The following is a 17,590-nucleotide window of genomic DNA, read 5'->3' as shown; positions in this document are numbered from 1 at the left end:
CGTATGGTCCGGAGACTGCTTGACTTTATTTTCCTGTTTAAAGTAGGCACCCAAAGTTATGTTTAAGCTACATTTTTTAAAACTACCAAAAAAAAAAATACAAATATTTTTTATATTTGAAATCCAACATAAGTATTTAGTTTTTTTTTTAAACTTTTATCTTGGTTTTGGCATTATGCAAATCATACTTAAAGTATTTTGATAACTTTTTAATAATACATATTTTCTTGCAAACTAAAGTTTAAAGAGCCACGTTCAAAGGCTCAGAGAGGCTTTTAGGTTATAGGGGGAGTCCGCCCTTCCTCGGTCCCACCCCCTCCCCGGGATATCAGCGATTGTTCAAATACACAGCTGACTGTTTCGCAGAGTAGACGGGTTCATGGTTCACGCCAAAGCACCTAACCCATTTGAACCCGTTGCTCAGCCCAGCCCAGCAACTTTTGATTAACAAACTGCTTTCCGTAGCAATCTTTAACTTCTATTTTCTTTTCTTACCACAATCTAAGCTTAATGACGACTTCTATCACTAGAGGTAACAGGCGGTACTCAAAAGCGGTTGCGAGGAGGTGGGAAATAAGGGCACGTATCCCCTCCCCAGAAGGGTAAATGATGAAATTGATAAAGACTTCTGAAGTAAATTTTATGATATTTTATATTTAATATTTATTAAAAACAAATATAACTATAAATAACTTAGTCTGGATATGTAATAGACTCAGTTATTAGTATTTTGGTTCCCCGATTTTATAAAAGAGGGGGTATTCAGACTTCCGGTGCCCCTCCCAAAAGTCAGTCCTGTAGCCGCCCCTGGCGGCACTACATCGCCGGGTCTGTGTGCGGCCCCTTGGACCACGAGGCCCGGTGTTTCAAAGATGGCGATGTGGGTTGGAGCACATCCTGCAGGAAAAAAAACCTTTGTTCTGGTCTCACCCATTATGTCAAAACTGCCCTCATATTAACCACCGTGTGCTCAAACGAGAACAATGTGCTCTCTGCGCTTATTCATTCCATTGTTTGTTTGAGAAAGCTTATTATTACGGTATTTTATGTAAATAATGGTCTCGTGATAATGCGTAGTTGTGACAACGAAATTCACAAACCTTGCTAATCGTTAGTCAGTGCATGGACATCTACTGTTAAAGTGGCAATTTTTATAGTACTTTTCCTTGATTCAGTTCTAATTGTATATATGTAATTTGTAGTGTTTCGTTGTAAGCTTTTACCGGAGGACAGTTTTATTTGAAGGTGAAAAACTGATTCGGTAAGTAACCCTACAGTACTCGGTGTATACAGCGTTTGCTAGATGGTGTCTTGCCGTCGTAGGCTTTTATTTTAGACAACGATTTGGACATCCATAAAATTTATTTTTACATTAAATTTAAAGCTGGGAACGTAACTTTTTGCCAGGGATAAATAATTACATATAAAGCTAGGTTTCCTTCTGATTGTATTATTCTGCAACTAACAGGGCTTAAATGTGTTGCCAAACTAGGAGTAAAATGCTAGATTTTTGTTTTCACCGGTTACCTAACGTATGTCCTATTGACTCGTAGATATATATTCTGGACGTGGGAATGTGGTGTGAAGGCAGAGGCAGGTCCAGAGGGGAAGAGGGCACGAGGTCGCGTGTCCATATCCTTCCCAGAAGGGTTAAAGATGCACTCGATTAAATTTACTTCAAGTTAAGTTTTTGGGTTATTTTTATTTTATATACTTGTCCAAGACGTGTGTGTAACTATGAATAACTTAATTTTGATCTAATACTAGACTAAATTATTGTACATATATTAAGTCTCTTTCCCCCGGTTTGATTGGGGAGGGGGTGTATTCCAGACACAATGTCCCCCCCCCCTCCTTTTTTAGAAGAAAAAAACTATCAGCCCCTGCATATAGACATAAACGTGGTTTAGTCCTCAAATGATAGAAGCTATACGCATGAACATAAAGGCTTCGGGTAAAAACCGTGTTCCTCGAATCATCGAAAAAATATAACGCATCATCGGAAGATCTGTGCGTTGATTGGACGGCGAATAACTATAGCGATCTAAGAGTCAAAATCACGAACCGAGAGTGTAAAATCTTTCCCAAAACTGGACAGAAATTAAAGCAATCATGCACACTTTACTAACCACAAGTTAGTAGCTCTCAAAAACAGTACAAAACATATAATCCCAATATTTGTGTTTCAGCACCTATAACATTATTTCTAATCGCCATCTAATGAATGCTCGAACAAGTAGGTTTCTTCAATAAAAAGTAGTTTTATTCAAAATCAATTAACTATATTTCAGCTGTATCTGTGGATTATAGTGAACCTTTGTACGCGCTATTAGCCTACACCTCATTTCATTGTATCATTTTTAGCGTGTCATTTTGTGTAGTGAAAGTAACTCAAACAAAGGTTTTGCGCAATTTATTAGGAGTTTAAATTCAGGCACACTATAATTTGAAGCTATAGTCTATTTGATAGGTCACTGTTTAGAGTTTCATAAAGGTGGGCTCCTAAATAAAAGAGTAGGTATTATGAAGAAGAGATTGTAGGCCTAATGAATACCAATACATTGCAGGTATTAACGTGGTATTCAACTACTGAGATGAGGAAATATAATCTAATTTAAGTACAAATTAGACCCATCTGTAATTTACTTTTCCTTGCGATGGCGAATAAAGATTTTCTAAGCGTATCGTGCTAAAATATCTAAAATTTATTTTTCACCTGATGAACTCGGGGCGATTTATAAGTTATTCACAGTTATAACCCTTCGTAACTTTTGGCCAACACTGTTCAAGATTCCAAAAAACTATGAACTAAGAATATTTTTAAATTTGCCTTTTTTTTTATTTAAGTTGTTATGTTGAACAAATGTCAACATTTTCTTCATTTTTGAAACTTAACTAATGATGTTAGCACACAGGGGCGCAACAACAGGGGGGGGGAAGGGTATTTTGCCCCCTCTGAAACCTTGAAGTGGGGGCAAACGGGGGCAAAAAAAGGGCTGTGTAATCAATAATAAAACTGCTTAAATGGCACCATTTTCCACCTTGAAATACAAATTTTCCCGGGGGAGGACCCCCCGACCCCCCCGCTTCAAAAGGGGGGATCGATGATTCTTTATAAAAAGGTGTATTCCCCCCCACCTTTGGAAATTTAGTTGTTGCGCCCCTGTTAGCACGGTATTTTTTAGTGAAGGTATCCCGCCTGCGCAGTTGCGCCCCCTGCCCCACGCATGATGGCGGTGTCTCGGCGGCGGGCGGCGAGCTACGCGCAGGCGCTCCACGACATGCGGGTCCGCGGCGTCCTGTGCGACGCCACGCTGCGTCTGGACGACGGCGCTTCCTTCCGCGTGCACAGGGCCGTGCTCTCCGCCAGCAGCTCCTACTTCAGGTGCGCCCCGCGCGTTCCCTCACAGCCACGTGCTCAGGCATGGCCCTGGACACAGGACCCCCCCCCCCCCTTTTCCCCACCAATTGTACAAGTCACGTGCTACATTATAGTTACATTGTCACTTCTTATACCTGCACTCTTTTTAGAATGTTATTTAACCTGAATATACAGGGTATAATTATGGTTACCTACAATTTTATAATTCTAAACTAAGCTTTATTTATAAAATATGCAATATGTTTTTCTATATAATAGTTAAACATTTAAAAATAAACGCGGCTGTGCCCGGGCCCTGGACCCAGGGGTCCACCCAGTCCCACCCTTGGGGAGGAGGGGGGGGGGGCACGTTCTCAGGCCAACCCTTCGACGATGGGTTTGCTTACTTATCTTAAATAAATTTTTATGTTCTTTCCTGGTGAATCATACACGGGCTAGTTTTATAAATGCTAACGTTAAAATGCCCGTTGAATTGCGTTATTGAAAATTTTTTCTAATAAGAAATCACGGGATACTCGTTTTCACATTCGTGGCCTTATTTTTCACAGAAAACTAAGACACAAAGGAAAATAAAGATGATCCCAGCCCAAGGATTCCAACCCACATCCTGCGGTCGGGCGGGGCATATGGGTCTTTCGTGACTTGTGTCTGGGAGGGGAACATCGCGTATTGAGACCATGGGGGAGAAACTATATTTGCCAAGATTGAGAACTAGTTATTTTGAAGCAGTTTCAGGCCCACCCGCTGGATAGTAGCTTTCATTATATATATATATATTTTTTAAACATAGTTATTGGTTGGTGAGAAGTAATGAAAAAATGAGGGCTCGGCAGAGTCAAGGGACGCCGCTGACACCAGCATTTCACAATATGTAACTTTACTTCTGATGGAGTGATGATAATATTTCTAACTCGGCATCCGAATCTAAGAGCTCAAATCTAGGCAGACAGCCGACATGCAGGGAGGGCATGGCTTCGATTGGGATGGATCCTAAATTTTGACTATACCACAAAACATAACACAAAACAAGCAGGGCCTTAATGAACTGCTCCACAAAACTGGTATCCAAAATACGTGGACAACTCTATCATACTGTTTTATCGTGTTATGTCCACACTGCGTCACGCAGTGCCTAACAGTCGGCACCCTGATGATCAGGGGCGTACGCAAGAGGGGTAGTGATGGGAGAGAGATATATAACCCCCCCATCCAATCCTAAAATCCTAAACAATCTATCATTTCCACCAAAAATAGACAGCATTTTAAAGCAAACAGTGATCAAATAGGTTCTAACCCCCTCCGAAATGAAATTTGCATGTGGTCCTGCTAATGATATACGTAATTTCTGTGCAAGGTTGTGTGCTCGTCACGGACAAGATTGTACAACAGTGTTTAATTGCGTACCTCGCTTATGTGGCATTCCACATAAAAAGGATTCAGTGTTTCTCATCGCACACGGTGACAGGCGGTTCGGGTGATGAAGATAATCATTTTTGGACTTACATTGTGGACTACAAAAAAGTATGAAATACAGGGTGAATTAAAATAGTTATACAATAATATACTAAATGTATGTTCAAATTACGTAATTTTATATGTTAATATTAATATCATAACTTTTTTTTGGAATTTGAATACTATGAATAGGATTATAGGTTATACAACAGTAAAAGTTAGTTTAGTTTTTTTTACTTCATGAAATAATTTTTCAATAATGTAATTTGAAAATGTTAGACAATTTAAACATTTTTTTGGCGGACATTGAACCTTAAACAATGTATTATTTCTTTAAATATAGTTCTTGAAAACGTATACCTAAACAATGGTAAGACCACAGGGTATTAAATAATTTATTTTAAAATTTTGTGTATAATGTATATACATGTAAAACAAACTACGTATGGTACGTACGTTTATTGGTGTAGTGAAAAGGGAAAATAGGAAGGGGAGGAGTTATCACAATTTCTGCCCCGGGCGGGGGAAAGCCTGGATAGCTGGCCCCTGGTTCGATGCCCGGCGAAGAACCCAGGCCACGAGGCCCATGAACGCTATGATAACACAGACCGCGGAACAAGCGACTGGTCTGAGCGACAATCGTTCGCCAGTAACCAAGCCCGAATGAGGGGGACATAACAGCGAAAATAATGCGTTTGATGTCGGGAAAAATTTTCATCTGCGTGTGTGTTTTCCCTCGATGGAGACCACATTGTTGGTGGTTTATAGTCTGATATAAGAATAATTGAACTTTGATCACCCCCCCCAATTACCTTAAATCCCCTCTAACATATCTACCAAAATATTCAAGTTTTATAGTTACTGTACTTCCCTCCCCCCTAGCAATTCCTCGCCCTTCTATTCACGCGAATGCCAATAATAGCTTTCATACAAGAGTGTTATAGTAGCAAGTGAATATATCTCTCCGGTCCGGGGCGGATGTCAGTCGTAATCTTCTTTTTCGTTGTTTTCTATCCCCCTCCCCCTCCCCCTCGTCCCTACTCCAAACACACACACACGTGTACATACCTTTCCCCAAGTGTCAAACATGGACTGTCTCTTTCATCCGTCATTCCTTCAACTACGGGAATCAGCTGGGGGGATTTCATCTCTCTACTCTGCGGTACTGTAAGGGAGAAATGAGAAACCGTAAGACGTATGAAGATGGTTTAATTCCACTGAATCTTTACTAGATAAATAAGATATTCATACACAGACCCGTATCAAGCCTCTGCGAGGCCCCTGGCATTATCCCGAAAAGAGGCCCCTTTCGTAGGAGTGAACATACCCCAAGCAAAAGACAGGGGTTTCGGGGTCCTTCCCGGTAAAATTTGTATTACAAGGTGCAAAATGGTGCTATTATAGGTGTTTTTTAAAACCAAAATATTGAATATACAGTTGGCAGAATTGCAATATTTTCTACTGTTGTTAATTTTTACACGAATAAATAATAACTTGTATTACATTAACTTTGTTCAGTTCCTGTGATACAAAAAAACAATACATTTCCAAAGGTTTTTCAATAAAATATATGTTTTAAATTGAAAAAAATACACTGTAAGTCTTTCACTATATATTTATTTATTTTATTTATACTTATACTTAACAGAACTAAGTATTATTAATATTTATATCAGATTACATCAAAACATGCAGTAATAATTAACCTATAATTGTTTTTAAACTTTCAATCTGCGACTGATTAATTTCTGAGGTTATATTGAAATGAATTAATGGTCTTTAGGCTACTACTGTAAGCTGTAACAATACCAATTTTTATTTCAATAATGCAAAAAAGTGTTAATGAAAGATTGAACTTCTTCAAAATCAAGTATAACTTCCCCTTTAAGCACTAGCACCAAAGTCTACTTCAAAGTTTTCAACCTCACGCAGAATATGTCTATGCCTATCAATAATTTAAATAGGCTTCTTTCTACATTTTTGAGGCAAAGTCTAGCGTTCTAATATGTCACATTCGATACTGAGAATGCTCAAACTGTTTAATGTTTCTTGTTGCATAGCACTTCCTTTTATATTTTAATAATCTTCAGTTTTAAAAAAGATCGTTCACCCGAAGCATTTGACACCATCATTGATAAGAACATTCTCAGAGAAATTTCCACATTCGTAAATGCTGGCAACAATCCATTTTCATACAGATGATGATAGATGGCTTGTAAATTCAACTTCTTTGTAGGAGTAGATCGACACCCAACATCATCACCTCCTTCCAAATTTTCTTCGTACATTACAATATTTCTTTCCCCTTCTGCTTCACCAGAGTTTGCACAATCGGAACCATTATAATGGTGTAGAAGCTGCAAAATGTCTTTATTTTATGTAAGATAACTTTTTAAATGTAGTCATTATTCAACAAGCTCCAACTAGTTTACATCTTGTTTGTATACAGAAGCAAAATAGTCGCAACAAATTTTCAGTTTGTCTTCTTGTAGATCAATTAAATCCTCCAGAAATCCGAATATCTTCATAACTCTTCTGTATGCTTCTGTGCGTATATTTAGATTCAATACCAATGAGTCTATGATTGGAAGGTAGGTCTCAACTCTAAGTTTATCTCTTCCTTTGAGAATAGTATCTGGGTTGCTGCTGTTGCCGAAAAACGTAAGCCGAGTGCTGCGTCTATTTGTTCTATCCTCAGAATTCTCACTATTTGTGTTTTCAGTTGATGCCAAAGCGGAACTTTCGTAGCTGTCAAAACTGCCTCTTTTCTGTTCAACATATGATTTTAGAGACTCGAGAACTTTAACAGCTACTGGCAAAGTAAGAGTAGGTGTTTGCAGGACTGTGTTGATCTTTTTGATTCTTCCCAAGATATCATTCCAAAAGTAAGTGAGAAACACTGTCTCAAATCTTTCCATGCATTTCTTCAAACCCGCAGCTTTTAATTTCGTGCCAGCATACTGCTCGGTGTCATTTCTAATCGCATCCAGTATTGACTCAATCACTTCATATCCTTCGCTCAATGCTAAAACAGCATCTGCCCTAGCTGACCATCTAGTGTTGGAGAGTGGTTTTACCTTTTTACTTGAATCATTCATATCAGATAACAAAATGTTCCATCTGCTAGTTGATGCTGAAAAAAGTTGTACAGTGATTGAATGAAGTCAAAATATTTTGTCGCATTTCGGTTGCTTTCTGCTGCTACTATACCAACAAGATTCAAAGAGTAGGAAGAACATGGTATAAATTCTGCTAGTGGGTTTTCTTGTCTGATTCTTGCTTGCAAACCAGTGTATTTGCCACTCATGTTTGATGTATTGTCGTAAGACTGTCCCCGACAATTTTCAAGAAGAATACCACAGTTTCTCAGAAAATCAGTTACTTCTTTGAAGAGTGTTTCGGCTGAATGCCCATTAATGGCAATGAATTTCTAGAACCTTTAAGTTGTTTCACTATTTATTACATACCTAATAATAAATGTAAGATGATCAGTATGTGCTATATCAGGTGTGGAGTCTACACATATCGAGTAATACTTGGCCTCCTTAAGCTCTATAACAATCTGATCAAACATTTTTCTCCCCATCACTTCTATGAATTCATGACATACAAAAGACGACAGGTAAGAAACATTTCCTCGACCTGTATTTCCATATTTCTTTATATGTTCTTTTAAAAATGGATCATATTCACTTATCAACTCAAGTGACCCTAAATAGTTCCCGTTATGTGGATTACCAAATTTCTCTTGATCTCCTCTGAATGGTAGACCTCTTTCAGCTAAAAACCTTACGACAGAGACAACTCTAACCAAAACATTCTGCCAATATTCACATTCCTTATTAATTTCGATCTGGAGTGCTGTATCAATTCTTCCTACTTCTTTGCAGCATCTCAAGTACACTAACATATTATTTCTATGCTCCTTCCCATTTTCGTGGCCAGTTAGAGACTGTGTTGCATGTTTCCAATAGTTGAAGCCTTCTGAACAGAAGGGACTGAAAGAATTAGAACCAAAAAGTTTACAAACAAATCAATATACTCGACCAGATGATGGTGAATACAGTAACCATTCACGCCTGATTTTCTCCCCAGTCTGAAGCTCCCGGAAAAACATGGATGGACAAATGTTCGTGACTCAATTACTTTTTTGCTATCTTGTGAACACTCATATTTACGAACAGAATCAATAAAATTGTGGTTGAAATTTTGACAGCTTGAAGGGCCTTTCCTTATCCAATATTCTTGAAGTTCATTTTTAGAACCTCGAAATAACTTCCATTGTTCTACATCTTTACCTGGTTCCATTTCATCACAACTGCGTATTTCATCTTTTTCATGTGAAACTGAATTCTGAAGGTCAGAAATAGTTGCAGGAGAGCTGTCGGGATAAGCTTCTTGAACATTTACGAGTGGGGAGGATGACGGTGACGGACCAGGAGATGAAATATTGTGATAAACTGGAACTGAATTCTGAAGGTTATAAATAATTGAAGAAGAGCTGTCGGGATAAGCTTCTTTAACATTTACGAGTGGAGAGGATGACGGACCACAAGATGTAGCATTGAGATCAACTGGAAGACGATCTGAAGAACTAGAAGTGAGATCACTAATTAAGCTTAAATCTATTTCAACACCAGAGACTGTTTTAAGAAATGAAGTCACTTTTGGTAAAGATTCTATAAATAGTTCACATCTTTTAGCCTTTTGTATTTTATGGGCACCACTTTCATAGATACGTTTCATGATTGCGTTTAAGGAGCACTTTTAATCTTCTAATAAGTTACCACAGTTACATGGTGGACTGTTCACCTGAAAATAAATTACTTGATTTAATCATACAATCAAAATAAGAAAATTGCAACACATATATATATACACACACACACTATTTGGATCGGAAAACTACATAGGACATTTGTCTATCTGTGCAGATAAATATTGTATAAACCAATAAATTTTGGAAATAAACGACTGTCAAATAGCTACATGAAAAAATAACACAAGAAAAAAAATTAAAAAATTCGAACAGGCAAACTTAAAACCCAAAACCTTAGATATTCTAGCTGTGAACCTTCACCCTAGCCAACTTTTTTTTTTTATGTCAGGCTCCTTCGCGAGGTCGAGACAACACCAACGAGTCTAAAATTCCCCCCTTTACAACTATTATGTCAAGCCCTGTGACTGTGTGACAGTGACAATACAGACTTGTGTCAAGTGGTGACTCTAACGGACGAACACAAATACCCATGCCTTACCCAGAACTCGAACCCAGAACAGCAACCGCCCGCACCACAATCAGGCGCGCTACGGAGACCGGCAACTCGGTCACTATGCCACTACTGAAGGATGTGCAAAACTTTAGAAAAATAAGGAAAATACAAATTTCTTAGAATCACGTTTTTAGAAGTTAAGTTTTTATATACTATTAAGTAATTATGTGAATTTGTCTTTTAATTACTAAGTTATTATATGACTTTGTCTTACAATTACTTATATACCCCAATCCCAACAGAAAATTAGAACATGTTTTATTATGGTTTCTGTTATATTTTCGGGTAAAGAAACTGTAAAACCCAGAAGCCCGTTATACAATGTCTCGGAAGCGAATTAGTATCATAAAAACACATGTGAAAAAGTGTTCTAATACTGTAAATAATATTTGAATCGTAATCACTAGAAATACCACATATTGTCACACACTGCATATTTCTCCTCTCTTTTTTCTGCTTCTCTTTTCTGTTTATATATATATATATATATATATATATATATATATATATATATATATATATATATATATATATATATTTCCAAACACTAATGGAGGTGATGTACTGATGTACATAAGAAGCTGACGTAGATTCATCATGAATTTATAAACTATATACGACAGAAATGTTTGTTTAATGTTTAGACATGTGTAATATTGTAAATGCATAACCTTTTTCATTTATTTTGTAATCCTTATGACTTGTCCAATATCTTTGTACAATTGGGTATGAAAAATATCTTAAGGATGCAATAATAAAAAAACTGCGTTTTCAGGTCCGCATCCGAGTTATTTCGCTTATGCGCCATTGTAGAACGATCTTAAAAACTACTACGGAAGTGGGCCTCATATGAATAAACAGTAGGCTAAATTTCTCATGCTATTGCTAAGCCCAGTGATACAAATCACTTACCATTACTGTACACACATTTTACAAAACGGCAATTTATTTGTAGTAACAACACAGAAAACAAACTTTCGCTTACTCTCATAGCCCAGCGCAAAACTGTTTCTTTACGCAGTAGATCGATTCCTCGATAGGTAAAACGCACATTGTTTAAATGTACTGCCAACAGAATGCACGCAGTGCACCTGCATGCTGACAACCATTCGACAGCTAGATGCATGATACGATTCCTTTCGATTAGTTTGCCAGTGTGTAATGTATAAATTATTAAAAACGAAAAAAATATATATGTAAGAAATTATGTATCATCGAATATTTTTTATTCCTCAAGCCGGAACAAGAAATATTTTTCTTGCAATTGTGTATTGTCACACACTTGTCCAGACAACAATTGTAGTGTGTGTTATCTTTGGCGATGGTGATTTATGTGAGGCAGACTGAGGCCCCCTGGGGGGCGAGGCCCCCGGCGGCCGCCGGGTGCGCCTATACGTTAATACGGCACTGTTCATACATGTATTATATAAAGTTCTGTTGTAAAAAAACATTCATCCTCACATAACCAGTGAGGCGGACCCCAGGGGGAACTTTGAAGGAGCTGATTCCAAATTTTAACTGAAAATATTAGTAACAAAATTGAAATTTTTGCAGGAAAGAGTCTAGATTTATATTCATTAAGTAGTCGAGAAATATTTCCCTGTCAATCTGGCGGGCCGAAAATGGTCCACGGGACTATGAGTTGGCCTGCGACTGGTCTATGGTAAAGGCGGCCATAAACGTACAGGAAATCCTCAAGGAGAAATCCTCCGGGATTTTCTCCAGAAGGTTTTTGAAGTTTCATTGCTGACTGGTGGTGGTTGTTGTTCTCGCAAGTTTGGTATCATGATATCAACGGATGATATTTTCTGTTAAAAATTTTCAGTATATGACGAAATAGGACACTATATAACCACGTTAAAAAAGATACACTAATAAATCCAACGACACTTTCACACATTTCAAAAATCAACGAGGCCGACTGTCGTAAAACACAATACACGCCGCATCTGACTGCATAGTTCCGACCTAAAGGCAGAATAAGAATTTTTGCACAGTCCACAGTTGGTCTCAAAACCGCCTCCGAACCTTAAAGATTTCCTATACATGTACGGATACTTTAAGGAACCATCCCAGAATTTGCGGAAAACAGAAAACAGCATTCCCACCTCACTCGGTAGTTATCTTTTGCAAGCACAATGTAAAGTTGTATGTGATGCCGCAGGGCACTTTTCACGTCCGCGACCAACTCTACCACCAAGAAGGATGTTGCACTCCACGGCATCAATTCGACATACATGGCGTCTATCGTGAGGTACGCTTACCTGCAACAGCTGGACATCAAGGAAGAAACGGTGCTGGAGCTGCTGGCCACTGCCGACTATTTGTGCATAGACGGAATTGTCGAAAAGTGCCTCGCTTTCGCCGTGGAGAACCTCAAGCCGGAAAACTGCATCGGTGTCTTAAAATTCGCGAGGCAAGTTCAACACGAGTAAATGCTTGTTTGCTTTTATGCTTATATGGGTTTTTACGTCAAACAGCTACGCATATAAAGACTAGAGGTAACAATATCTGTTGATTACATTAATGTTCTCAAAAATAACTAATATAAGTTACATTCTTGTTTATTCTATTGCTTATTGCAATAACATGTTTTTGTGTAAATGCGGCCATACACGTACAGGAAACACTCAAAGAAAAAGAATCCTTGAGGAAATCCTCATGGATAAAGCCTTACTTTTTTTACGGTCTGTGAACACAATACACGCCACATCTGACTGTGTAGTTCCAGCCTCAAGGATTTCCTGTGCATGTATGGCTAACTTCAGAGCTGTAAGTCTAAGCTCCCCACTCACAAATAGACAGAGCACCCAGTGGAAGTGTGTGGATCGATCTTGTAGCTATCATCCCCGATAATTACAAAATCACAACAAACTATGTTCCCCATTTTGAATTTGAAATTTGGTTTTGTTTCAAATACTATTTTGAAATACCTATCTTAATTATTGGCCCTTTATTTACGCTGTTATCGTCTAGTGTTAATGAACAGACTTTAGCATATAACCGTCGGTATGTAACCATTGATTATGTCAAGTGAGCTACTGCAGTTGATGTAAAAATTACACTATGAAATGAACGTTAACACCAGGAAGGGTCCACAACTAGGTCATGTGAATATTCGACCCTTAATATTAAATAATAAATTTGTACCACAAGCTGTGGTCAACTGTTTTTAAAAAATTTAAGATGTTGTCGTTTAGTGCTGACCAAATGACTTGTGAGCTATCAGCGCGGTAATGAGCGTGGGTGGAAAGAAGGGCGGAACAGAAAGTAGAGGAAGTGAAATAGTTCAGGTTGAAAGATCTCCTTGGCCACAAAAAATTTCTTCGGATTCTGAAAAGGTTGCCTCTGTAGCGCTGAACGAGTGATACGTAAATACACGCGCCAGTTTCATTACGATGATTGATGTTTTCATAAAAGTTTTATGTGTAATGGTTTGCTCTGCCGAGTCGCCACTGTTTGGTTCCGTAGGGATTCGCCTCTGTTTGACCCGGTCAGTCCATTCCGAGCAACAGTTTCCATCGAACTATGGAGTTCAGTTCGCAAGACATTTGGCCCGCACTATATAATCCCATCTTACATGCATTTAGATAGAGGGATTTGTGGCGCCCAGATACCCCTTATATAGTTATTAAAATACTGATAAGTTTTATAATAAAGACTCTGTACTGTAATTTTACTTATAATAGTCGATAAATGCATGAATTTTTAAGACTGCAAAGTATCGTATTTTAAATTTTTAAATACTTAAGTCACCAGTAGAATTTAACATTATATTCAGGTGGGAAAAGCACTCTTTAAATAATCGCTCCAAAATTAATTAAATCCTGGCTGCAGTACTGCCCTTACACTTAGAAAAATAGTTGAGAGTGTGACGGAGTGCAAATACGTTGGTTTAACGTGAATCAACTATGGCAGGAGTCGCTTTTAATGTATTGGACCGAAATTAAAGAGAGGCATTGACTGCACACCTAATTTTATTTTAACACTAGCTGCCCGACTCGGCTTCGCACGGCTATACTAATGGAAAAAAAAATTAAGCCCCATCTCCCATTTACAGTAATGGTAAATAAAAAAAAATTCAGTGAAAATTTATTACAATGCTGTATAATGTACCGGAGAGAAAATGAATTGCACCGATGGTTTCCCGACTCGTGCACGCAACGTACAACTGATGTACCCGTACTTCGCTACGGCAGTCTACAGGCAGATCACTCTTGCGCCGCTCATTATACATGCCCCTCCTTGTGGGTACGCTACTGCCGCGCGATGCCCGTTGCTATGGAGACGCAGAAGGCATGAACAATGCAAAATCCTGTTCTCATGCAGACAAAGTACCCACTGTTGCCTGGTTTTAACCACCCATGGGATCTAATTTTCGGAAAATGTCATCCTGCGTAACATAAGGAACATTACTGTGAAGTTTCAAGTCTGTAAAATATATATACCTGAAAAAAGGGCAATAAAAACAAATTAAACACAGAGAGAGGAAAAAAAACAATAGTTTAGGTTTGCGATTTAAAGTGATAAAAAGTATTTAAATACTAATTGAACTCTTATGTGGGTACTGATTGCTTCGTTGTTAATATCACAGGGGTGTTTTTTACTTGTATGGGAAAATTAAGAATGATAAGGCATCTAGTGCGTGGCAACAATGTTAATAGGCAATAGGAAATAAACATCTAGCGCCTGCGGCATTGTCAACACACACTTCGTACGTGTACTGCATGTTGTATCTAACCCCTCCAACGCATTTGATCCAAAATTGGACTTTTAGTAAGGATACCTAATGTTATTGATAATATAATATAGCCTATATCCTTCCTCGATACACTGAAAGAATTTTTCAAATCGGACCAGTGGTTCCTGAGATTAGCGTGTTCAAACAAACAAACAAACTCTTCAGCTTTATAATATTAGTATAGATGTGACAGACAGTGAAAGTGGATCACAAAAGTTGCAAGATGTACCAAAAAGACAGGTTTCGAAGATGGCTTTAAAGCATTCATCTGCTGCACGCCACTGGTCCTGCATAGCATCTATTCTACTGAAGTTGGAGACCTCTTAGACAGATGTATGGGTGTCGTCTTCACGTGCTGTGTCCGTCGGTGGTGGCAGGGCCGCAACTAGAGTCTCTGGCACCCGGGGCATGAATGGATCCATGCGCCCCCCCCCCCCCCTCTTTTTTTGCACATATCACACCAATAAAGCGGGGGGTCCGGGGGCCCTCCCACGGAAAAATGGTGCTATTTAAGCATTTTCCATACCTACATGTAACAGTTTCTGTGCTACTGTAACTTCCATGCATGAACCCACTATGTCCATAAAGTAGTCCGTATAATCACTAGACTTGTTCATTAAATATGTTGAGACGTTATATTGTAAATCAGATTAGACATTCCTGGCATGCAAGTTAAAAAACTTTTTACCAGTTACCAGTTGTAGTAGGAATTACAATGCAAGCGATTTCAAGGCGCCCCCACAGCTTTGCGCCCGGCGCGTATGCCCCGCTTGCTCCCCCTTAGTTGCGGCCCTGGGTGGTGGAGTCCGAGCGTGCCGCTCTCTCTGCGCCGGACAGTGGCCCGGACGACGGTGTTCGGCATCTGTATCTCCCGCTGGCTGCTGCAACCCCCCCGCAGGAAGCACCAGTTCACCGGGCTGGAGCGGGAAGCGTGGCACCACCTCACGAGCAGGTTCCCCGCCGTGGCGCAGGGCAGCGCGCAGCTCGCGGAGATGTTGAGCGCCGAGGAGTTGGCGCACCTGCTCTCCGCCGACCAGCTGAACACGCCCTCCGAGCTGTTCGTGTGGCAGTGCGCGCTGCACTGGGTGCAGCACCGGCCGGCGGAGCGCGCCAGGCACCTGCCTGTGCTGCTGGCGGCCGTGCGCCTGCACCACATGGACCGCCGCGCGTTCTTCAGGCAGGTCAGCCAACACACACACACTGCTACAAGCAGTGTCACCCTGTGCGCACCCTCCCGCGGCGAGCCAGGCCTGGTGGAGATCAACCGTGAAACTTGACCCAGTCACACAAGCTATAACATCATAAGTCAAACATAAAAAAAAAAAATCACTAGTGTGGTGGTAACTAAATCACTTCGCAGCATTTCAGAATTTTGCTCCAAATAATAATACGTAAACCACACATACAAACTTAGTTCAGATATAGATAAGTGTAAAAGCCCTTGAAAAGAAATAGCCGAAGAGACTGTTATGAATCAAGTCTAATTTACGGCATAGCTAAAAATATTTGACTGTGCCGATATTTTACCGAAGTGCTTGAGTATCCATACTACAAATATATAGGCATGTGCTGCTTCAGAACATTGAAACAGGAGTAAAAATTAGCACCGTGCATAGGGGCGTAGCCGGGGGGGGGGGGGAGTTAGGGGTTCAACCTCCCCCCCCCCCTTTATCACCAAATCTTTAATTAATTTCTTATTCATCACTCAAACAAATTTCATATTAAAATTAATTTAATAAAAATTTTACCATTACAATATTTAAATTTAAGTACCGAAAACTGTGAAAATAGCACTATTTTACACCTTAAAATCCCAATTTTCCCGGGGGAGGACCCCCGGACCACTATGAAAAGAGATTTTTCAGGGCAATTGGGCAGTAATTTACTCTTCACATATATTGAAAACTTTTCAAAATTCGTATCATCAAGTTTATCTCCAGACTCATGCTGTGACTTAAAAGTAAGCGGACCATTTAGAACAAAGCCTTTTTCTCCACATGCATGCACAATAATTTATTGTGCTCCTGCCTCAATGGATTTTGTGACGCCAATCTCTGTATTTTGAGTGCCGACAAGAAATTGCGCTGTGTGTAATACGAACTTTATTTTTTCAACATTAACTACTGTACACCAGCCTTAAGGATTTGTTGAAGACAGCATCCTCTTCAAATAGCTAATTCAGGATTTCAACCAAAATATTTCTCTTCGATTTTACATTTTTTTTTTCCAGCGTTAGTCTAACAACAAATTGTTCAACTATTACTCTGCAATTTAAATCGCTGTCATCTTACAAAGTCTCATTAAAAATCTTTAAAGTTGAGACAGATTCTTTTAGAGAATTAAACTCGTGAATATTTCTCCGTATTTTTGAATTACTTATCTGTGCTTTTCTGTCTTACTTAAAATTAAAAAGAAGGTTTTGCTCTTACTAAGTAGGTAGTTAGTCGTCATGTAGTTAAATTTACATTCTAAATCTAACACTTTGTATTTGAGCCTCCCGTCAGAGTTTTATTTTTGCTAGTAGTTACGGGCCCACTCGACAGATAGCGTCACATATCGCGCAGAACATGGTTTCAGTGTACACTGTAAGAGTCGCACATATGTCTGCCCCGACTTGTTCTATGCAGGCAACTGCTTGACTAAACCCCTCTTCACCCTGCTTCATTCATCAGGTGACCGCCTGGTGACAATGGGATCTATGCAAGTTCTTTTGCCTCTTGTCAAGTCATACCACTAATT

At 39.2% G+C, this 17,590-nt stretch overlaps 2 protein-coding genes across 3 annotated transcripts in view; both read left to right on the top strand.

Moving 5' to 3' along the window:
- The first annotated feature begins 945 nt into the window (after positions 1 to 945).
- LOC134527194 (kelch-like protein 10) lies at positions 946 to 12,545 on the top strand. The gene is made up of 3 exons (XM_063359685.1): positions 946 to 1,261; positions 3,208 to 3,385; positions 12,275 to 12,545. Exons 2-3 carry the CDS (start codon positions 3,228 to 3,230, stop codon positions 12,543 to 12,545), a joined length of 429 nt encoding a protein of 142 aa, XP_063215755.1. The 5' UTR covers positions 946 to 1,261; positions 3,208 to 3,227.
- Positions 12,546 to 15,309: 2,764 nt separating this feature from the next.
- LOC134535258 (kelch-like protein 10) overlaps positions 15,310 to 17,590 on the top strand; it is a 43,638-nt gene continuing 41,357 nt past the window's right edge. For both annotated transcript variants that reach the window (XM_063374333.1, XM_063374336.1), the window contains exon 1: positions 15,310 to 16,032. In XM_063374333.1, the coding sequence (XP_063230403.1) occupies positions 15,613 to 16,032 (420 nt within the window). In that variant the 5' untranslated portion in view covers positions 15,310 to 15,612. The remainder of the gene's footprint in view (positions 16,033 to 17,590) is intronic.

This window comes from Bacillus rossius, chromosome 1 (genome assembly GCF_032445375.1).
Source record: "Bacillus rossius redtenbacheri isolate Brsri chromosome 1, Brsri_v3, whole genome shotgun sequence".
Taxonomy (NCBI): domain Eukaryota; kingdom Metazoa; phylum Arthropoda; class Insecta; order Phasmatodea; family Bacillidae; genus Bacillus; species Bacillus rossius.
Note: the sequence above shows the minus strand (reverse complement) of the source record. Positions and strands in the feature narration are given on the sequence as shown.